This window comes from Nilaparvata lugens, chromosome 1 (genome assembly GCF_014356525.2).
Source record: "Nilaparvata lugens isolate BPH chromosome 1, ASM1435652v1, whole genome shotgun sequence".
Classification (NCBI taxonomy): Eukaryota; Metazoa; Arthropoda; class Insecta; order Hemiptera; family Delphacidae; genus Nilaparvata; species Nilaparvata lugens.
Genome location: NC_052504.1, coordinates 17,009,451 through 17,034,186, shown reverse-complemented (window position 1 = coordinate 17,034,186; position 24,736 = coordinate 17,009,451). Strand labels below are relative to the sequence as shown.

General features: G+C 33.6%; 1 protein-coding gene across 2 annotated transcripts in view; it reads right to left on the bottom strand.

Moving 5' to 3' along the window:
* LOC111052154 (neuroligin-2) overlaps positions 1-22,791 on the bottom strand; it is a 44,347-nt gene extending 21,556 nt beyond the window's left edge. For both annotated transcript variants that reach the window (XM_039432298.1, XM_039432292.1), the window contains exons 1-4: positions 21,159-22,791; positions 14,061-14,345; positions 7,628-7,774; positions 2,626-2,779 (exon numbers count right to left, since the gene is read on the bottom strand). In XM_039432298.1, the coding sequence (XP_039288232.1) occupies positions 2,626-2,779; positions 7,628-7,774; positions 14,061-14,345; positions 21,159-21,575 (1,003 nt within the window). In that variant the 5' untranslated portion in view covers positions 21,576-22,791. The remainder of the gene's footprint in view (positions 1-2,625; positions 2,780-7,627; positions 7,775-14,060; positions 14,346-21,158) is intronic.
* Positions 22,792-24,736: the final 1,945 nt, after the last annotated feature.

The following is a 24,736-nucleotide window of genomic DNA, read 5'->3' as shown; positions in this document are numbered from 1 at the left end:
ATCTATATATATATATATATAAAAGCGAAATGGCACTCACTCACTGACTGACTGACTCACTCACTCGCAGAACTAAAAATCTACCGGACCAAAAACGTTCAAATTTGGTAGGTAAAGTTGGCACTTTAGAGGCGCACTAAGAAATCTTTTGGCGATATTTTAACTCTAAGTGTGGTTTTTAAGGGTATAATGTTCTTTTATCTATATATATAAAAGCGAAATGGCACTCACTCACTGACTGACTGACTCACTCACTCGCAGAACTAAAAATCTACCGGACCAAAAACGTTCAAATTTGGTAGGTATGTTCAGTTGGCTCTTTAGAGGCGCACTAAGAAATCTTTTGGCAATATTTCAACTCTATGGATGGTTTTTAAGAGTTTAATGTTCTTTTATCTATATATATAAAAGCGAAATGGCACTCACTCACTGACTGACTGACTGACTGACTCACTCACTCGCAGAACTAAAAATCTACAGGACCAAAAACGTTCAAATTTGGTAGGTATGTTCAGTTGGCCCTTTAGAGGCGCACTAAGAAATCTTTTGGCGATATTTTAACTCTAAGGGTGGTTTTTAAGGGTTTAATGTTCTTTTAGCATGTATATTCTTCTTATTCCAATACTTGAATCTATATTTGAAATGTCCATACCATATGTTAATATAGAACTATAATCTAGAGAGAGTACCTCTTCGAAACAGTTGTTCTGGTAACTAAATTAAAAATTTTGTCAGGTTAGCATTAAGTTGAGTTGACTTTGTTAAGTTGGCACCAAGATGAAGATTGAAATGCATTTATCCAGGACCTCCTAAATACCAATTTATCCAAAGCCAAAATTAGCGTTTTCTCAGCTTTTCTGCGTTTCCTCACCTTTTTCAACAATTGATGGAAATATATTAAAAAAAAATTCAGTACACAAGTTTAGCTGAGGTGGAAGAATTTTGTTCGCCAAAGATACGCCGATATAGTAACAGTTACGTTACTATACGTTCAAATTCGGTACAGAGGTTTCGCTGAGGTCTACATGCAGGCGAGCGAAGCGAGCCCGCTGATCTCATTTTTGGACGATCCAGTCGGGGGTCCGGGGGGCGGAGCCCCCTGGCTAGACGGATATGGCGAGCGAAGCGAGCCTGACGGCTAGTTTAGTATATAGGTACTATCTATAGTAGCCTACATAATATACCGTATGCAACTGTATGGAATTCTTGAGCATTCTAAAAATAAAATAGTAGTTATAGGCTGTTCCATGAGAGGAAATTGCATGATTGAACTGCCAAATATCAAATTTATAATATGGACTATAACAATAATAAATTTCAACCACGCAATTGACTATTGAATTCAATCATAGTGTTAATTCAATTACATTAATGAAAATTGTCCAGGTAATTGTGTGTATGATAAAAAAATGGCAAATATCAAATTTATAATATGGACTACAACAGTAATACATTTTAACCACGCAATCAACTATTGAATTCAATCATAGTGTTAATTCAATTACATTAATGAAAATTGTTCAGGTAATCAGGTTGTGTGTGATAAAAAATGGCATATATGAAATTTATTATATGGACTATAACATTAATAAATTTTAACCATGAAATTGAAAATTGAATTAATCAAATATCATCTTTATAGAACTTGTTATTCTGTATTTGTGACTTAATGACTTTTATCATTACGAAATAAACTTTTTAAATAACTTTCTTGGTCAAATTTCAGTTATTTTCTTACCACTACGTATTATTCTGGTAATATTATCAAACGTTCCCAAACGACTTTTCTTGAAGAATGACTTCTATAAAACATCATTTAAAAGTTCGTGAATATTTTTTTTTCAGGAATCAACTAAGAAGAATAAACTGTATCAGCAACCTACTTAGGAGTAAGAATACTGGAATGGATAGTTCACTATTCAATTACAAATTATATTATTCAAGATGAAATAATTCTAATTAATTGGTCTCCACCAAGAATCTTTTGAAAGTTCTGGTAGTTTTTCTTTATAATGGTTTTGGATTTCAGATGCGTACTTTGAAGGATGCAAAAAAGTAATGAAAATTCTTGCAAGCAAAAAAGTTCTTTTATAAGAATCTGATACGGGAGAGTAATATCGATGAGATCAGAATATTTCATCCGTAATTACATTATATTTTGATTTTCATTATTTCACAATTTCAAAGAAGTTTCTCAAGAATATTATCCTACTACGCCGTTCATCTCTTTTCTTCGTATTTTATCTTCAGGGCATGTCAAAATGGACATCAAACTTCCATAGAACAAAAAACTTAAGATCAATTAATTGATTTGCATCAATGCCAGGTAATTTGAACAAAGTCTCCATTTAAGGAGACCAAAAACAATGGAAATATTGACACATTATCTACAAACAGCATGAATAAAAAGTTTACAAAAGGAAAAATGGTATAGTCCAGAGGTATATTTATGAAAAAAATGGTTCTGGACTTCTCATAGGTATCTAAACAATATACTAAAAAATCAGAACTACAATATAAATTGCAAGCACCAATGAATGTATATAGTGACTGGACTAGTAGCCGTGTGACCATAAAAAAATTATTAATGTATTACTTTTTAGTATTTGCTTTTGAACATCTCACCAAAAACACCAAGTCGATAGTTGATTGTAACTACAACCACATCATAGAAGGCAGCTAACACATGTCCTGGGAACAGATTAGAGGCCCCGTGGTAGAAATCTCCTCCATGAATGTAGAACATGACTGGATATAGCTGGGCCAGCCCACCTTTCGTCTGAAATCAGATCATAATATTATTTTGCACCTATTTCATTAAAAAAATATTATGGGAAAGTAGGATGTTTTCATTAATAGCTACTGTACTTGAAACTAAAAATAATTGCATAACATACTGTAAGTCATGAAATATCATTAATAAGACAATGGGAACAAAGGTAAATACAAATATTGCTGAATATGATTAATGAGTTAAGGAAATAAAGTATTGAATAATAGCAAATTTAATACTTTGTCTACCTTCAACTATTTACTGAACTTATTTTTAAATTGTAAGAATAATTGCTCAGTTTTAATGGTATTTTTGTATGTAAAGCATTCTTTGATTGAAATTTTATTGACTGCTCTAGAGATCAAAAAACTCTGAAGTGGAATGGGCCTTCTGCATTTCTAATTTAGATTCTCATCTTTGGAAATCTATTAGATGTATTTAATAGAAATGAAAGCGATATTTCAAAGCTGTAAGGTAATCATAAATCACTGGTAACTCAACCTTTTATTTCTATAAGTTTGTAATGGATATTTGTGATTTACTTGATGACTTAGAAAATATGAATAGTAATGAATCAATTAATCTATGTGACTTGAACGAAGTGAAAGTTTTTTTTGCAATGATTCGAATTTAAAACTTTTTCATTTAAATATTAGGAGTATAAGGAAAAATGTTGATCAATTGTGTATTTTGTTGTCTGGTCTTGATGTCGCGTTTGATATTATAGTATTAACTGAGTCTTGGCTCACACACGATATAACTGGATTTGATATATCTGGCTATAACAAAATCATAAAGCCAACAAAATTTAATAAATGTGATGGCATTGTAGTATACATAAAAAATGAACTTAATTATAATATTTTGGAAGTAGATATAGATTATGCCAATGTTTTGAATTTCAAATTAGTGTATGATGAATTGGAGTTTTATTGCACAGCTTTATATAGGTCACCAGAAACTGATGTAGCGTGTTTTGTGGATGCTCTAGAGATATTTCTGAATGAGACAGCACATTTCGAAAATAGGTTAATTGTTGGTGACTCTAATATTGATATTCTTGATAAAAATTTGTCTCTTGTGGGTAATCGATTTTTGGATAATCTTCTTGAATATGGCTTTATAAATTATCTCTATGGCAGTACTAGATGTACTGTTTCAAGTGAATCGTGTATCGATCAGATCTTTTTGAAAAGTAAGCATTGTCTATTCAAATCAGCTATATATAATTGTGCAATCACAGATCACAATGCAGTGATGTGTTGTGTAGAACGTAAGAGCCGGTTGTCATATGGCAGAGATGTTGAATCTGATTCCCAGGATGTTCAGGCTTTATTATTTAATGAAGATGTTTTTCAATCAAAAATTAAAACAGAAACATGGAACGATGTTCTTCAGGAGAACGATCCCAGACTAGCTTTCTCTTTGTTTTATGATAGACTTCGTTCATTATTTGACTCTGCAAAAACTGTTAGGAGAAGGATTAGTAATAATACAAAGAAAATCAAACCTTGGTGACTAATGGTATTCTTCGATGTATGAGGCGAAGAGACAAAATGTCTCTTAAGGTTCGTAAACAACCATTTAATGTACAGCTGATGGATTGTTTTAAATCATATAATCGAACACTGAAGTCGGCATTGCGAACTCTAAAGGAACAGTATTTCAAGAATAAATTAGTTGAATGTGGAGATAATCTAAGGGCTGTATGGAAGGTTGTGAATGAAGCAACAGATACCCCTTGTAAAACTAATTGTTCTATTAAAGAGTTGGTTACCAAGGATAATCGCATTTTGAGATCTTATCAAGTAAATGAAATAGCAGAGGAGCTTAATGAACATTTTGTGAGTGTTGGTAGAAGAATTTCTGAAAAAATTACTAAGGTAAAGGACAAGATTTTTAGGGAAAAAACTAATAGATTGTTTTGTAATTCGTTTTTCTTTTTTCCTGTCATAGCAGAGGAAATTGATATGTGTATTAAAAACTTGAAGAAAGGGGTAGCACCAGGATTTGATGGAATTTTTTCTAAATGTCTGAGTTCAAATTCTCGCATAATTTCAGTTCCTCTGGCTCATGTAATAAATTTATGCTTTTTGAATGGTGTTTTCCCCGACGAGTTGAAAAAGGCCACTGTTATTCCTTTGCATAAGAATGGTAACAAAAGTGATCCAGGGAACTATCGCCCAATTTCTCTGCTTTCATGTTTGTCAAAGGTGATTGAGAAATGTGTTAAGACTCGTTTGGTCGAATTCTTGGAAAAATATGAAATTTTATCTAATTGCCAATTTGGTTTTCGTAAGGGTGTAAGTACTTCTGATGCTGTATATAATGTTACTAAGAGAATTATTGAAACACTGGACAGGGAAGAAAAATGTATAGCTGTGTTTTTAGATCTCCAGAAGGCTTTTGATACAGTGGACCACAATATTTTATTTAGAAAGTTAGAAGGTATTGGAATTAGAGGTGTTGCTTTGGGTTTCTTCAAAAGCTATCTCAGTTGTAGATCACAGGTGGTTGGTGTTAATGGTATAATGAGCTCAGAATTAGAAATTACGATGGGTGTGCCACAGGGAACTGTTCTGGGTCCAATATTATTTTTTATTTACATTAATGACTTACTCAAGATAGAGCTTGAGAGCTGTTCTTTGTTTTCTTTTGCTGATGACACTGTTGCTATTTTCTGTGCATCAAAATGGGAAGATGTTTTTTGTAGAGCTAATGAGGGTTTGAAAGTTATAAAAAACTGGTTAGATTTCAACTTAGTTAGTTTAAATATAGCAAAAACTACTGCAGTGTCATTTTCTTTGACCTCAGCAGGTCAGCCAGATAACCAGGGGAGTTTGGCTTTTCATGAAACTGGATGCGATGATAATAGTTGTCTATGTCCTATAATAATATTTAAGAACAGCACCAAATACTTGAGAATAATCATTGATAAGCATTTGAAATGGAGAGACCATATTTCATATTTATGTTCTAGGTTGAGGAAGACGCTGTATAAGTTTGTTCAAATGAGAAATATTTTTACAGTTGAGCAAATTAAAATGGTTTTCTTTGCGCTTGTGCAGTCAGTTGTGCGATATGGTATAATTGGCTGGGGTGGTTGTGGTGTTACCGTTCTTAAGCCTCTTATAGTATTGTATAAGAAAATTATTAAAATATGCTTGAAAAAACCGGTTAGATATCCAACAAATTTGCTCTATAAAGAATTTAATGTTCTCAGTATTGAGCACTTGTATGATCTTGACCTAGCTAGTTTTGTCTATTCGTGGCCCAATAGATTCCCTATAGCCCCTCATGGCGGCTATGTTACTCGTAGACAATCTGAGAGATTTTTGCTAGAACCACCTTGTAGAACAGCGGCTGCCAGTGCTCATGCAGCGTATTATGGTCCTAGACTTTTAAACCGTCTGTTGCTTGAAGTTTCTGGAGCATCCCAATGTATACCAATTTGTTATTATTCTTTCACTTTCAAAACTTTTAGACAGTATCTTCGACACTACTTATTAGGGAGACAAAATGAAGACTAATTTTGATTTATTTCTCAAATCTGTTTGTAAATCTCAATTCTATTCTTAGAATACATATCTTACTTAGTATAACAGAGCAGAAGAGAATTTGTTGTTTTATTTTTAAATATTGGTGATCTTTATCTTTGATGTAGAACATATAGTTGAATCTCAATTAGGCCTATACTGATTACAAGAGCAACATTTGTATGAAAATAGCATAAGAGAATGGAATTTTCTTTTTTTTCTTGATATTGTAATGTAAAATTTTAAAATCTAATTAGGCTATGTTATTAATATTACGATATATATTAGTATCTTATGCTATCCAACATTCTAGAGATACACCATCCCTCATCACAAGCTTTGCTTAAAGAGGGATGCAACAATATTTTTTTGAATATGATATTTTATGTAAATATTCATTATTTTATAAAGAATTTGTATTTTATGTTTGTAAGTATGAATTGTATATTAATTTTTTGTTGACATTAATAAATTGAATTGAATTGAATTGAATTTAAAGCTAATTAAATAACAAAGTTCCTAAATTAAAAAAATGATATATTTTTCTATTAAGAATTTTTATTATTAACATGATTCTTCTATTGCATTTTGGAATCGGTTGGCAATCAAAAGAAACCCTATAAAAATCGTCTTATTCCTCGTAATCTCAACTATAGTCCGTGCAAACCTTAGTTTGTATTTCAATGTTATTCAAATATAACAGGAGCACACTACGGTTGCCGTTTTTAGGCTGATTCTAACAAAAAGGTATACGCTCTCTTTTCCGTTCTTTCTCTCGCACAATTAGCTCACAGGTTCTTTGGATTCTGTGAAATCTGGCAGCATTATACTTAATAAAAGCAATGCTACAAACTAAGGTTTGCACCGTACTCTTTGGATTCTGTGAAATCTGGCAACACTGTAATCCATAAAAGCAATGCTACAAACTAAGGTTTGCACAGACTATTGTCGGTCCCGGCTGAAGTATGACAGTCGTAAGGCCCATTGACGGCTCAAATGATTTATCCAGGCGAGGTGGAACTTCCATCAGGAACTCCCCACCGATAAAAGCAATACGAATATTATTATTATTATTATTAGACTATAGTTTATTTAGTAAAGTTGATAAACTCACATCCTTCTTGATAAAAACAATCTAAAAACTTGTAGTACCCTTTATTATTGAAAACTTTAAAATATTTCAACTATATTTAGTTTTTAATAATAAAGGGTAGCCTACACGTTTTTATATTGTTTTTATTGATTTGTACAAAAGTAGCCCATATTAGTGAAGTGTACCTATCCTTCTATATGAACTCAATTACAGTAGGCTACTTACATTGGGAGAATAAATGTTGAGATACAAGCAGTCTTCGTGCACATCGCGGATGCCTTTGGTGGCTCCCGTGTAGTCGTTGGGTTGCGGACAGGCCGGGCCAAAGTCAACCGCCTGCAGCTGTTGCCAACCCGGGTGAGGTCTGGGAGGCTGCAAGTACAACACAATTGAATCAAATCAAATAGGTTTTCTAAAATAAAAACTTACAATTCGAACCAAAAATTCACTTACAATATGAGATAAGCCCAGCAATGGATTGAGTGAAAGCCAAACAATAGTGGTTTAGTAGATACGGGATAGCGGATAACAGAAAACAGTACGTTGATATTCAAAAGCAAGTAAATTTGTGAGTAAAGTCGAGTGGACTAAAATGTAGTTTTTAGTAGTATGTGATCGATAGATAAAATGTGAAAAACATAGAAAAAGTATGTTTATATAGTTTCATTAGTTTAGTTAGGTCATACAGATGAAAATAAAATACATAACGTACATGGTATTTCATAAATTCGTTCAGCAAATACATTAATTGCTCACTTCTAATGTGACGAATTATTTTAAATGAAAATATTCTTTATTTGGCAGAGTTAGGTCTTTCAAGAACTCTCTATCACTCATCCTATATTTTTTCTTTATTGACAAATTATTTTTTTTAATATTTCTATAAATTGATTATTTGACTTGTATTATTGACTAGTAGCGCATTTATTTGTTGATTAGTTTTTCTCTGTTTAGTTGGAAGTGACAAGTATTTTATGTTTAAAAAATGTCAATTACTTCCAACATACCCGTATAGCTGGTATCAAATGATGTTGAATCAATGATAAAAATATCATTCAAAGGCAACTTTTACCAGTTGGTATAGATTCTTCCCACAGAAGCTAACAAACGAAACGATAGATTGCGAGGGAAGTTTTAATGAGATTGTTGTTCTGTTGAGATGGTTAGGAAAGAGTCTATAACAAATTGAATTACATTGTTTCCTTCTAGAGATATATGTGTAACAAAAAAAGCAGCCTGAAAGTTAAGGCACCGGTATATCAGAAGTTTGACTCATAGTTTTTTGCGATAAACTTATCTCGACACAGATGCACAGTTTGAGGAGAATTTAAAAGTTGGTTTGACATCCTTCCGTAGACAATTGACAAATGAGCTTCCAGTAAAATGAATGAATGAAAGAAATGGGTTAGTCACTTTGAGCACAATGCACGAATTTCTCAACACCAGAAGTAGAATTGCTGGTTAATTGGTTAAATAGAGTACATTGGATGTTGAGTTACTGGTGAAAGGTCAATTGGTCTAATAAGACCTACACTTTCCTGTTTGTACTCTTCTTGACATCACTATCCATTTTTTTTTAGTTTGGATGTCGATATTGAATATAGAAATTCAATTATTCAAAAATTTTCAACTCTTTCCTGTATTAGAAATAAGTTACTTCTTAGCTGATCCGCATCCTGGAATTCAGTTTTCTACTGATAATAATTTATTTTAGACCTAAATAAACTTAATATATTTTTCTCTTCGATTCGATTCAATTGAATTTAACTAAACCTTCTAGTTAACTACAGAAACCTTCAAGTTTTTAAACTAGCTTCTTGTAAACCCTTTTCATCGTCTTTTAACAATGTAGAGTTAATAATTGATTAACAAAATATTTCCTTCATTATGAAATTATTGAAAAATATAATTTAATGCCTTATAAAATGTAATTGATCATTTTAAACGAGAATGAACAGTTAATATTAGATCTTAATAAAATCTTTTAAAAAATCAATAAACCTGTATCAGCTACCATCTACAGAAGGCATTGACAAGACAGAAAATCGGCAACGATGTTCTCCTATCTTTCTCCACTGCCATTATAACTTGGACCTAACTATAGTAGTTGATGATAAAATGTATTTGATACATAATAGAGTATTCAAAATAATAAAGATCTTTTTCAAATAATATGTTTTCCACGGTACCGTATACAAGTCAAAAGAATCATATAAATTCTCAAATGTTCATTATCATTGATCCTTATATCTACTCAAATATAATCATTGTTTAATTTCATATTTCAACAAGGTACTCTAACAGCAATACTCTGTTGAATACTCCGAAGTTGAATATCATTTTGTTTTTCATTCTTTATTGTCATGAGCATTTCAACAATTACATGGAAATCGTAAGGTACCTACATATAAGAGCAAATATCACAAAATTATTACAGTTATACAGTAGACTAGATATTAATATATTACTACTAGATTGATGGAGGGATAATAATATATTCCTCATGTATGCTGAAACATATTTAGAATAATTTTACTGATGTTGATTGAATATTATAATGAACCATTACTAGTTTGCAAATTAGCCCCTCGACATGCTCTGGCATTCAATTATTGGGAACCGGAGTAATAGCTGTTTTGATAATAGTGCTTCTGAGTGAAATTCCAAGTTAAGTGGACCGGTGAAGCGTGATTACACCAGTACACCATTACACCAGTTCGTTATTCAATGTATGGATAGGAATGATCATTGGGGACAAACGGAATCAAACAGAGCATAATCAACGTGCTTTGCGTTCTATTGTGCACGCTTTGTCCGTCAACATCAGTCATCTTCCTAATTATACTATGTCCTCCTGTTGTACTACAATGTAGAATCCATCAAAAGCAGAATCATAAAGGATGGAGTTCTCGAATCCGGTCGAATTCTGTTTGAAGAAAGTTATTGTTTGAGTATAACTGATAGAAATTAAAAATTTATAAAGGAGAATGCGTGATTATGGTAGCACAGTCTAATGCTATTTAACTATACTCCGTGCAAATCTTCATCAGACTTGGAGGAATATGCGGCGCAGAGAAATGGAGGGAGATCAACCAATTGCAGTGATGGATTGAGTCATAGGTGGAAGCATAGTTGTCAATTTGTCGAATAGAGTCAGTCGAGTCTGTGATTGCAGAGAGGAAACTTCCTGAGTTTAACATGAGCGCTTGAATACTCACTGGAAATTAGAGAATGCTGGCCGGTACACAACGGCAACATAGCCACCGTTGTATCCCTGCCGCTGTCTGCCTTCTCTACTGCACATGTCCATCCCAATTCCGAAGTTAATTTAAACGGAGTATAGTTTCATTTATCATCCCCACAGTTCGAATTTCAAATGAGCTTGCCCTAATGTCAAAACGAAATAAATAATTAGATGAAAAATGGTTTGATAATGCATTAAAGGCTAGAATTATCCATAGAAGATTGAATGATCTTACTTGATAAATACTATTACAGTACATACCTGGATAGAATAAACAATCTATCTAAAATAATCAATCTAGATTGTTTATTCTATGATTCCTGCTAAAGTGAAATTTTTGTATCCAATTTTATAATCTTTATTATAGACATCGTATTTTAGTTTCTCACTGGTTTTGATGGAGATAAACATTAATTTGAAATTATTATCATTAATGAATTTTTAATAAAAAATTCAATTAAAGTACAAACAATGGTTAATCGCATATTATTGATTGGGATTTGTTTCTATAATAACGAACGGTCCTTTTCTTGAATTTTCTCAACATAAAAACATTTCTAGTTGTTCATATTATGATAACATAATGTCAGTTTATAACAAAAGTTGGATAATTAGCAGTAGGTATTGTACCCAACATTTTTGTTCAATCAATTTGAATCATTTTCAAAACAAGATTATGAAATTTTCTGTTTGGAAATTAACAGCATTTGGAAATTAGCAATAGTTTTACAAATCTATAAAATTTGTTAAATAAGCACATCATCGAATAGGCTACAACAAAAACTAAAATTATATTGTAGCAGAACTTTCAAGTTCTACAACAGGACAACAGGAATCCATACTATGCTGGCATAATAATGCATCTTGTCACAATTACATTTAAATTGCAAGTAGAATTATTAACTCAATGTTTTCCGTAATGGGTATGAAATTACAGACCAGGAAAGAACATCATTGAGGCCTCGCCATCATCACTATAGCACTTAACTTCACATGAAACATGATATTCATCTACTCCTATGCAAAGTATTTTAATAATTTTAGCATTGTATATTCATCACTACTGTGAATCGATCCATATGAATAAAATATATGAAATGAGTATCGCGTTATTCACAGCCAGGCCAGAAAACAAGAGCAGCGAGCACTGGAGGAAATGCGCTGCATAATCAGGAAACGGTACGCTGAAGCGCTCAGTGAGATAACCTATTTAACTGAGTATGAGCTTACTGCACTATAGTTTTAGAAGAATAATCGCTTCTTCTGATCTAACTCTCGTATTTCTCCCGCTCTTATTTGAAGTCTCAATCAGTACAAAATACAATATTGGTCTACACCACTCTTTCCTTCCACAGAACAGAGTATGAGCTAACTTTTCTGATACTAATTGTTTATTATTCTTCAAACTCACTATTTATTTTTCATTCAAAACCATCTTAGATGATTTCATTATCAATCTTTGAATTACAGGTAAAATTCATAAGTTTTTACTATTCAATATTTTGTGTTGTTTATCTAATTTTTATCATTGTAGACCATTGATATAATAATGTAGTAGTGATATTACTTTTGAAAAAAGTTTTATAGCTTACTAGCCGTCAGGTTCGCTTCGCTTGCCATATCCGTCTAGCCAGGGGGCTCCGCCCCCTGGACCCCCGACTGGATCGTCCAAGATCCTCGCTTCGCTCGCCTGCATTTTTCATCTGAGCATTTTTATCATATGTTAGGACAATCCAGTCGGGGGTCCAGACTAAACGTCTGGCTAAACGGATATTGTGCGCGAAGCGAGCCTGACGGCTAGAAATATAATATTCCCAGGATTAAAGTAGCAGTGCCCAATCAATTTTTCCGCGATAAATGCATTTAAATCTTCAACTTGGTGCCAAGCTAACAAAGTCAACTCAACTTAATGCCAACCTGACAAAATTATTAATTTAGTTGCCAGTTAACAACTGTTTCGAAGAGGTACTCTATCTAGATTATAGTTCTATAGTAACATATGATATGGAAATTTCAATTCTAATTAAGAGATTGGGAGAAGAAGAATATACATGCTAAAAGACGAACTTTAAACCCTTAAAAACAACCCTTAGAGTTAAAATATTGCCGAAAGATTTCTTAGTGCGCCTCTAAAGGGCCAACTGAACATACCTACCAAATTTGAACGTTTTTGGTCCGGTAGATTTTTAGTTATGCGAGTGAGTGAGTGAGTGAGTGAGTGAGTGAGTAAGTCAGTCAGTCAGTGAGTGAGTGCCATTTCGCTTTTATATATATATATAGATGCGCCTCTAAAGGACCAACTGAACATACCTACCAAATTTGAACGTTTTTGGTCCGGTAGATTTTTAGTTATGCGAGTGAGTGAGTGAGTGAGTGAGTGAGTGAGTGAGTGAGTGAGTGAGTCAGTCAGTCAGTCAGTCAGTGAGTGAGTGCCATTTCGCTTTTATATATATAGATAATTTGTACCAATATTAAATTAAACTTATACGTTCAGCTGGAGAAAAAGTACCGTAAACTCGTGTTTCAATATTAATTGCAGCGTATAGAAAAAATGCATATACATTTCAAATTAGGCTATATGAAAATCTCGAATATAGTAATCTATTTATAATATTGTATGGTTCTTATTGTATCTGGTTTAAATTATGGACTGAAAATTTTGAAAGTGGAAACCTAAAAGACATAACCCTCTCTCGGACTTTCAAATGTGATCTACATTTGAGAGAAAAAATAGTACAAGATTATACCTTGTATGTTTTCTTTTTAATTTTCTTTCCGAATCTGTACTTTTTTGTAATACTAAAATAGAATGAATGAATAAAATAAAATAAAAATACAGATGGGAAAAATTTGGAAGTTGCATTTGTTCAAATGCTAATTAATGAAAAATTATTATTAAACGAAAATCACAATTGAATGCTGTAAATGTTAATATTTGTACAGTACCTAATATTAGTATTTGTACCTAATGTTAGTATTTTTCTAAATTCCAATCTAAATCTCTTTTCTGTATAGGGCTACTTGTAATATAAATAAATAGAAAGAAAAATAAGAATCTCAGTACCCTATTTGAATTATTTTATCACAACACGTTTCAACATTGATGCCATTTTCAAATTATTTTATTACTTGAAAATGACATCAATGTTGAAACATGTTGTCATAAAATAATTCAAAAAGGGTACTGAGATTTTTATTTTTCTTTCTATTCCAATCTAAAGTATTGTTTTCACAGTATTATTACACAATTTGTTTTTGTACCATATTCAAAATATTATTGTCTATCAAAATGTGATATGTGTTAAGTATTTTCCTTTTTGATGATTAATTATTTTTTTAATTTTATCTAATTTTCTTTTTATTTTCTTCTTTAATTTTCAACTTCAATACGGTACTAATACTGATAGTACCCACCTTGAAACGAGCGATCTTTGGCAGCGGAGGCAGCGCATAGGGAATGCCGAGAAAGACAGATACGTTGCCCATGATGCGGTCGACAGGGGTGCGACCCGGCCGGTAGGACGACCTGGGGTTGGGGTCGTCGTACAGGTAGACCTTGAAGCCCTGCACCTGGCCGACGGGGGTTTTGACGTAGACATCCTTGTCGAGCAGCAGTGAGTCTGGCCGCTGCTTGCCCTGCAGGTCGGGTCGCCACCCGCCCAGCACACCCGGCAGGCGCACGCCGTCCGGAAGTCGGAACTACAACCAAATCAACAAAGTAAAAGTTTATACTCTTCAAATAAATCAAATCAAATCCAATTTATTTCCTCCAAAAGTACAACAAAAATATCAGTATTTAAAAATCATACATTATTAATTTGAACTCAATTATATGAAAATAAAACAAACCCTTGACTCAATTTGACTTAATAATATAGAACTTGAACTGATGTTAGATTTATGAATATTAATAAGTTACTGTACTCAAATAATAAAGGGAAAAACTTACATAGGCAACATATTGCCTGTGCGTAAGCTAGAGTTGAGTTTATATTAAGAGTGTGATAAAAAAAATTAAAAAGAAATGAAGCTTTTAAATCTTGAGTATTAATTGGAGAAAAGGCTAAGAAAAGAAAAAGATAAGATTGATAGAACATGCAGAGATTATAAAGAAGCAGTGAACCAAAAATCGAATTCTTTGAAGTTTGAAGAGCATAAAACTAAATGAAAAACCATATAGAGTATATAAGCTTATATATTTTTTTATATAGCATGTTCCGAGCACCAGTCGAAGAGAGATGAGGAGCGCAAATCAACCAAGCCAACGGGGCCGACCTCCCACGGCGACGATAAGCGAGACTGCAAACTCCTCGTCGACCTCAAATAACCAATTTTTGAGGTGTTTTTTAAAAATTGAAGGAGAAGCAACATTGAAAAATTATTCTGGTTGGAATAAAGTTGAAAGTTACGAAACAAAAAAACAAAGTTTATTATTTTTAAATAGTTACAAAGTGTGTTGAATATTGGACAGAGTAATAACTGATAATAAGTTACTTCATATTGCGCTCAGTACCTAATTACTGGAGTAATACATATATATGAGCTAACTTATCTTCGTACAAAATATCATAGAAAAAAGATAGCACAAGAAGATATTCCATGGTATAGGGCGTCTGTGTTCCAATTTTCAATGTTAACTCAAGCTTATAGTCCTAGTACTTCTTTTTTGTGAAGATATGTGACGCTGATAGTCTCAAGCCCCGCACACACACATATCGATTTTTGTTTTTACGATATTTTGCCGTCCTTATGAATTCTATCAGTTTAAACGGAGCTTTACATACATCATCTGTTTGAAATCATCTGTTAAATCCAATGGAATTTATAAGGACGGAAAAATACCGTACGAATACGAACAAAAATCGATGTGTGTCTGCGGGGCTTTACACTATCATCCGGCCAAAATAGTAATAATAGACAATAGGATAAACGACTGTAATCACTTGATCTAACAAAAATCGCTTAAAATTTGGAGCATCAACTACCTATACCATGGGACTTCTTCTAAAGCTATATTTTATCTATGAATATGGCCTATTATTGTAGTCTACATAATATGTCGACTACATCAGTCTGAAGCCTATTTCACACCTCCGTAGCGTAGCTTGGAATAGATCTTCAAAGACGTAGCCGTCGTATCTTCTAATGTTGAATCTACGCTACGCTGGTATGGACAAATTGAATAATATCAGAAGATAGGTCGGTTACGTCTTTCAAAAGACGTATTTCGAGCGATGTGAAATTAACTGCGCGGCTAGAGCCGTAAGTCGTCGCTTAGGAATTGGACCAACAAATTTTCACTAATCCCTTATAGAATAAAAACAATCTTTGTATAAGTTTTCTCTGCTAGTGTGTAACAGTGTATCTGCAGAGAGAACAGAATACTGGATATTCGTTTATTCGTTTGTCTCTGATATCAGTATCCAACGAAAATTTGATGCTGTGAGACTTGATGTATGAACGTCTCAACCCGTTGTTTCAGTATCTCAAAACCTTATCTCAGAACCCATCAAAATAGGTACTTGATGGCTTAACGAACTGATACCCTCCCGCTGACACTTCGATCGATCTCTTGAATCGTGTAATACTAAATGAAAATAATAAAATATTATTATTATTATTATTATTATTATTATTGGTGAGTTTGAAATCGCTTCTTGTGTTAAACCGCGTGAAGCAATAAGTCCTTTCATCATTATCATCATCCTTTCCATTTCTTCAGCTCTTACACACAAGTCTGGAACTCATTTGGGTATCACCCTCAGAAAAATAAAACTAAGTATAATTTTCATATAATTTGCTCATGTTTTGTCAATTACAAATTACCTACTATTCTCAAATCCAATCTTCACAAAATGAATTATTGATACTTTCTCAAATGCAATTAGGAAAGGTGTAGGGTCTAGACCATTAGAAATTCAGGCATCCTTTCAAGTCTAGACTATTCAAAGTTAAACATTTGTAGATATAGGTGATGCCCCTATCAACACACTATAATTGAAATTATAGGGATTAAAACTCAAAGTTGGAGGTGATATGCTCCACAAATATCAACGCACAAGAATTTTCACAACCAGAACAATTATCTCTTACCTTCCTGCATCACATCCTTTCATACCTAACTTCTATTCACTTTCCTTGATACCTTTTTTACCCTCTCAAGGATTGAAGGTTTACATAGTACTAGGATAACCATAGTTGGGAATCGTTCAATTCTCCCCCTTCCCCTTTTTTTTGCACCACAGTTCTTGATTTGGTTGCACGTTATGATTGTTGTAAATGTTTTGCATGTATTCATTTATATATTTGTATCTTGTGTGTGAATGATTGAATAAATTAATAAATTGAATTGAAATTATAAAAGGATCATGTTTTTAGGACTTTAACTAACCAAAATTTTATTTATCCTTTTGTACAAAATCACTTATATCATTGAAATAGTATTGGAAGAGGAAAAACAGACGAACTCTTTATTATTCCTCTCCCAAATTCAGATTAATCTCTGTTGAACTAAGGTCAAGCCTTTTTCACTTGAAAAATATAAAAACTTAAACAAAAAATAGCCCAATATTATTCGTTACAAGTGGAATATTTCTAACCAATTTATTAATTCAAGCCATCAAAATCTAAAATTTGGTTTTCATGTTTATTTTGGACTAAAATGTTGTAAAAATCTTCACGTTAAACTCTAAACTTATCTTGGACTTTGTCACCTATAAATTTGGAAGAAAAATAGCACAAGGACTACCTTACCTTATTATTTTATCAACCAATGTTATTACATTAGTGTCATTTGCATTGTAAATAAATAAATTAATTACTTTCTACTGATGGTATGGTTAGATTACTCTATTAAATCTCAAGCATAAACATAATTTTAATATTTAATTTACAATGGACCATTTTAGCTAGAAGGGTACCCTAATCGGAGTTATCTGAAGCTGTAAGAAATTGAACTAGAAAAACGTGTGTGCTCAGAACAAAGGTGAAGAAAATGGTTTGCTTCAAGAAAGTAATGGAAGGATCAACCGAGCTGTTTCCATCCTATCCTACCACCTCGAGTTTTTTCTACTGCGCAGTAGTTTTGAAAGTACTAAGTGCCAATCCTGAAAAAACAAAAAGCCCAGCTGTCGGATTCAGAGTTCTCAAACAGAAGAGAGCCAACATTTTCTTGTTTTCTATCAATTCATTGGTGGTTTTCAAATGAAATTCTGGTTCCTTTCAGTCATTCTATTTCCAGATTTGCTCTTTCCTGAAAAGTTTTTAAGGTCTAATTCGCTAGATGCAAATACACTGATCAATTATTATCCCGCGGAAAATATGAAAAAGAAATAACAGATTGAGAATAGTACTTTTTAAAAAATAAGTTTGCAGAAACAATATCTTAGAAGGGTTACTGTAATATTAGTGTGAAATGATTTGTAATTTTAATCCATTAGAATTGGAATAACATTAAAAAAGGTTGTAGATAATGATGAGCTACAGAGCTGAGTGTTGAGTTATAGGATGATGGCGAAAAATATTCTCTGTATCATAATGTAGATACCTCATTTTTGATTTATTAATTTTATTTTTAATATTTCAAGAGTACCATACGATATTCATTACAGTTGAAACAACTTTTTATTTTCTCTACTTTTTCATTCATTAATCTTCATTAAAGATTTAAAATCTACAAACTTCTTTTGGACAATTTATGGAAATCTGAATGGAAAAAATCGTGTTATAAATTATGCACTTTATTCTGGAAACTCTCGTAAATACTTAATGAACAAGTTTTTAAAAATGAAAATGTTTTATTTATTTTTCCTGGAACCTTCAGATACGTTAGTTAGTTATTTATTTATTTATACATTGATAGATACAATATTAATCTGAATTATGAATTATTGGGAAAGGAACAACAGGCTTAAAGCTCAAAACTGTCCCTTTCCCAAATTTGGATAGAAATTGTCCAAAAATAGATTATGTTTATCACTTCATAAGTTTGGTCCAATTTTGAGTCCAAAATATAGTTATATTTTAATTTTACTTAATAGGTTTTTCTGGCCATGATTTCAATAAGAAAACCTGAAACTGTTCCATTTAAGAATATTTTCTGAGTAGGCTACAGGCTAATTTTATAATTTGTTAGAATCTAAACCCAAATTGGAAACAACGATCCCAAAAAAACTGGAAAGAAATAGAAATCATGTTATCATAGTGACTTTCGGTTTGTGCAACTTGAGAAATATTTTCCATGCAGTTGCTCAACATATACGAGCTTATATCTATTAACTGAACCCCGAAATCCTGCGAGCTGGAAAGCAGCTCTTGAAGACTCTTGAGAGCTTGGAAGAATTCGTACAATAATATGTGCTTTTTCTGAGTGGAACTGTATTCGTGGAATGCTAGCAGAGCGTGTTGAAAGAGAGATGGAATATGTTTCCGTTCTGCATCACGGGTTCACGTCAATACGGATCATCTATGTGGATAAATTATGCATGAAGAGCAGACATCTTTTTAAAAAAATACTCCTATATGCTACTGTTTTTCCTGTTTGTTAAGGCTACTCTTAAGTATCAAGAAATAAAAATCTAAAAGTAGGCCTACCCTATTTTAAAAACATTTTTCTCACAACATGTTTCACCCCCCAAAAAGGGGGTGTGCTTGCAATATATATAGTTCTGATTTTTTAATATATTATTTGGGTACATAAGAGAAGTCCAGAACCAATTTCTTCATGCAAAATTTCCTTGTGCAAGATACAGATTGGCCCAAAAACCTCGTATTTTCGGCTCATTTTCCAGTTTTCAGCTATTTCTGCCAAATCTCGTAATCGGACATAAAAATTTGCTCTTGCCTTTTTTTTAGATTATTAAATTATGAGTAAAATGAGATCATTCGGAGCTCTCTAGGTTTTTGGGCCAACCTGTATCTAGCACAAGGAAATTTTGCATGAAGAAATTAGTTCTGGACTTCTCTTATGTACCCAAATAATATATTGAAAAATCAGAACTACTTAGTGACTGAACTATAATAGATTTTCAAATTCTTTAGAATGTCATTACCGTACCCACTTTCATACACTTTGCGCCGAAATGGAAACAATAGAAGACAACGTTGTAAAATTCGCTCAACAAGCTAGTGCAGCTCATCGTTTTGTTTTGATATTGCAAATTTCCAGGATGGAAACTGGGCTTTTGAGTAACGCGCGTAAGGAAGTCTGTGAGCAGCATAGAACCAAGCTACAAAGAAGCTACCAAGGTATAGAAGCTACCTAGGTAGCCTATATTCCAAGCATTGTTTGAATTCATGCAATCGTTTTCAAGAAGTAGTGATCATTGTGTCAGTCGCATCATAATTTTATAAGTGAAAATTGATCTGTCAGTGTGAAGTTGGTAGATCATTTCCCAGAAGTAGATCGAAAATTGACAGTTCTGGATGCAGAATCAATAGTCCTACACTGCCTGATGAGTTATAAGAATGGTGGTACCATGAAACTATAATTAAATAGTGAGAATGTAGAAAAAATGTTATTCCAAGCTATTCTAGAAAAAATATATTTCCGTCAGAAAACACGGAAAAATGCTTACAAAACCTTAATTCTAAGAGTTCGAGGAAGAGGAGGCTATCATCCTGTACCCAGTACTGGTGAGTTCTAATCGATAAATTCCATACAGTTTTTTATGGCTATTTGTATCTTACAAATCGAGATAATTCACGTCTTGACCAGAAGAGCACTAAATTAAAATATTTGAGAGGTGGAAACCACATTCCTAGGTAGATGAAATCATCCTGATCACAGGGATAGGAACTCTGCAGTTCTGTAATCAGAGTGATCTTCTCTGCCAGAACTGTAGTTTTCACCTCTAGAATATACTAAGTTCTTCTGGTGAAAACGTGAATTATCTCAATTTCTCTGAGTTTCACATAGCCATAAAAAATGGTGTATGGAAATTACGTTATATCGATTAGAACTCATAAATAAGTTCTGGGTCCAGAATGGGTCTCTTCCTAGAGCTCTCATGATTTAATTGGGGTTGTATGAGTATTTTTCCTTTCTTTTTGACGTAAATACTTTTTTTAGTAGGCTAGAACTTGGAAGATATTTTTTTTAAATCCATATATTTCGACTATTTTCATGAAACTATTGTTATACGGTAACTTATCAGGAACTGTGGAATTTTTATTTATTCCACATCCAGAACTGACAATTTTTTGCTCTTCCAACTTCACTCTAGCGATTGATCTAGATCTATGCTAGATTTAGCTTCTAGGGTCCAGGCTAACCAATAAATAGTAACCATGATCCCAATTGAAGCGCTTGACAACCTTTTCACACTCACTGACACCCCGTCAGTGTGAAAACGACATCAGTTTCACACTGACGGGGTGTCAGTGAGTGTGAAAACGGTCAATAGGCATATAGTAAGACTATATTTTTCCATATAAAAGTCTAATGTAAGATCATATTTCTTATAACATTTGAAATACCGTTAAGAGAAGTTGCAGACTTTGTGAATAACTTACCTGCTGGTTTTCCAATCCCGGAAGTGGTATATTTTGGCCTGGGTTGAGTTGGTTCAGTTTCGTAGGATCGTAATTTTGTGGAATGTAGGCACCACTAGCACCTAACCCAGGCTGTCCATAGTTGCGAAAGTTGCCATTGTTTGTGAAAGATCCTCTGAAACGTGGATCACCAGGAACTCCATAGTTGTTAGAGTTGTAAGTGGGATTTTGAGGATCGTAGAAGCCGTCCTGTCTGATAGGCACATTGTAGTTGGGAGGTTGTGAAGGAGGAGGACCGAATGGATTGTTTCTGATCACACGGTCTTCGTCATTTGTAAATTGAGCGTCTATTGAGAGGGATAAAATGCAAAACAACAGGAAAGAGCATTTTATCTTTGTGGGGAATCTTGAGATGGGAATACACGTGTTGCTATTCATCTTTGTGAGAAACGCTCGAACGTCGAGTTGTTAGCGAGAAGTTTGATCTTACCGTACAACAGTTTAAGTTCTGTCAAAGCAAAGCATTCAGTACGATACCGTATACCTATTACTGGAGGAATAATATGTTATCATCAGGGTCAATGATCCCTTTCAACCTTATTTCTCATGTACGGTACATAAATGTAACAGAGTTTTTCATCTTCTCTAGATGTATGGTACTTAAATTACGCAATGAGTTACAATTTATAACTGAGAGCATATTTGGGAATGTTCGGGGTTTCCAATAAAAATTTCCACACGTTATGTTTCAAGGTTTAGAAGCACTATTTTCTCAAATAATATTACAAAAGCAGTAAGTTACTTTATTGTAACTTGATATTTTTGAAAAATTGTCAGTAAATTCGCATAAAATTATCCATCGTATCAGTACCTACCTAGGTCGGTAATTAAATTTATGTAGCCCAACTTGGATTTGCTTCTCAAACATAATAACTGGAGAAGAGTTGTACTGCAGGGATTAATAGAGAATGATCAGTGAGCCCAAAATAACAGGAAAACTTCTTCAGTACCTAGTCTCCAACCTAACTAATATGACACTGATAACTTTTGATTTTGTTAAAAACTGGAAAAGATTGAGTTTAAAATGAGATCATAACTTACTACTTAGATAACAGATAAGAGACAGTATTGCCCGCGCTGTACACTGTTGTTAATATTATGGGATATGGGGACTCCTACTGATAAAGACACAGGCACTGACGTATCGAAGCGTGAGTCAACACAAGTTTATTCTGACAGTTTCCATTTCATGGAAGCTAAGGCTACACTCATTCAACGTGGCTTCTCAAATTTAATCAATTTTTGAGGAGGTAAATGCACACTGTTACTCACGAAGCACTTCATTAACGAAACACGCCCACTTTCATAGCTCGGTCGTTGTCACTTGTAAACTGAGTGGTAAACAGTGAAGTTTGGTTTTCGATAGGGCGTCCACAATCGATGGAGCTATAACAACCTTCACACCTGTTAAATCGTCTTTATCCTTGTGATTCATCATAATAGTTGCACTTCACTAACACTGAAGAAGATATTGTAGCAAGGACGTTGATGCCATAACGGCTAGAAGCTTCCTTCCAACACTACAACTACACTACAGTTCTACAGTCTAGCACAACAAACGAGGAACTAGGCTTGGCCGTTTGACTGAGTTGTTGGCGTTGGAGTTGGAGTAGGTGTTGGTGAGGAGTGGAGAGGGTCTTTGTTGTTGGTCTGACTGCCATGACGATGTGGTTTCGCTGACCATTACCTGGCAGCGCCACCTGTTGGACTCGTCTGCTGCGGTAGCTGTAGCTGCATGAAGGGTTGCGTGTCGAAACTCCGAAGGCGCAAACCTTTTTATTCCAATATCATTCACCTGCGTATGTCTCTATCAATACTTGAAATTGGGCGCTGTATACTGTAAACTAACCAAGGAACACAGTACACATACCCCTATACAATCAACTATACCAAGTATACAATACTTGTATAAAATACAATGCAGTTTGGTTTTTATTTTTTACTTTAGCTACATGGTTGTTGTGGTTAAGTATAATATTATAGGCCGACTACAGTAACTGTATAACTACATTATGAACATTGACTGTAACGCTTTTGATTGGCTAGCTCGATCACGTGGCGAAAATCCGCCATTTTAAAGATTCCAAACTTTATAATCCTATCTTGTTGCCTTGGAAATTTGAAACGAATCTTTTACCGATGGAAACGGATTTTAGTGTAACATTTTCGAAGGAGATCGGATTATACTTGAGTATGTACCTATAAACATGATATAAAAAAATGAAGCTTTAAACATCAATTTTCAGACTTTTCTTACTTCGAGCTTCTCGCGGACAACTTACAGAGCTTTCGCGGACACACTTATTGAGAACCACTGATAAATATGCAGAGAGATAAATTTAAATTTTATTGTATTTCCTCATCCAATTTATTGGCTCAAACTCCTAATAATCTAATTTCAGATTTTTCTGTGGATCAATTGCAGCGCCGGACTGGCCAGGTCGGCTAGTCGGCGATCGCCTGAAGCCCGCAAGAAAGTAAATAAATAGAAAATGAAAAAAATGTTGCCTTGAACAAAAACTTCTACCTTGGGGAATCTTAAGGGGCTTGTGGACCATCGTTTTCTGTCTAGAGCTGTACTTATCAGTTGGATGTAGCTCTGGATCCCTAGATCTTTGATAAATTGCTTCATATACCGTATTATATCCGGGGTTTCCCACAAACCCTTTGTCCAATTATTTAATGGCCGAACCAAGAATGTCGACTGTCCTTTAGAATACGCAAAAGAGATCGCTTTTCCTGAACCCTTTGAAATACGGTACTTTCTCATTAGTAATTCTATCAATCAATTTCAACATGGGCATCCGTCTCCAACACCATACTTCAAAGGTATTTAGTGCTCTTTCTTCTGCCTTACCAATAGTCCAAGTTTCTGAGCCATAGAGTGCAATACTGCAGAAGGAGGTTCTTATTAATATTTTCCTAATTAGTAATTTGAGACTATTTGAGTAAAGGACATGACGCTTACTGATTAAAATATAGCCTTTGCTTCTCTTATACGACGTTTTATCATCTCTGAACCTTTAATCTTTCGAAATGACACTACCCAAGTATCTTAATTTTTTCACTTGCTTGAGGGCATTGTTATCCAGTTTTATTAATTCAAGTTCAGAGTCCTTGGAGCAGATCATCACTTCTGTTGATCCCCTAATTCTATTTATCCCCTTGTCATTCAGTTTTTAAAATGTCATGCAAGGTACTGTATTTAGTGCTCTCTCTAGACTTACTTTGTCTTGTGCTACTATTGCAATATAGTCTGCGAAACTTAGAATTTGCACTCTGAAACCATACCATTCATCTTGATTCCGGAACAATACTCCTTAACTTATTAATGGCCAATTATTAAGAAGATTTACGTGAGCATAAACCGCATTTCATCTTCTTATTCAAAAGAGTTGGTAACTTTCTATTTTCATGGAATTTGAAATTAAGATTCTACTGCACACCCACCTAACAAGCTGAAAAGTAAGCATATTGCTTACACTCATACCTCAAGAATGGATTGAACTATTTCCTTGAAAGTTCGTAGGACTCAACTA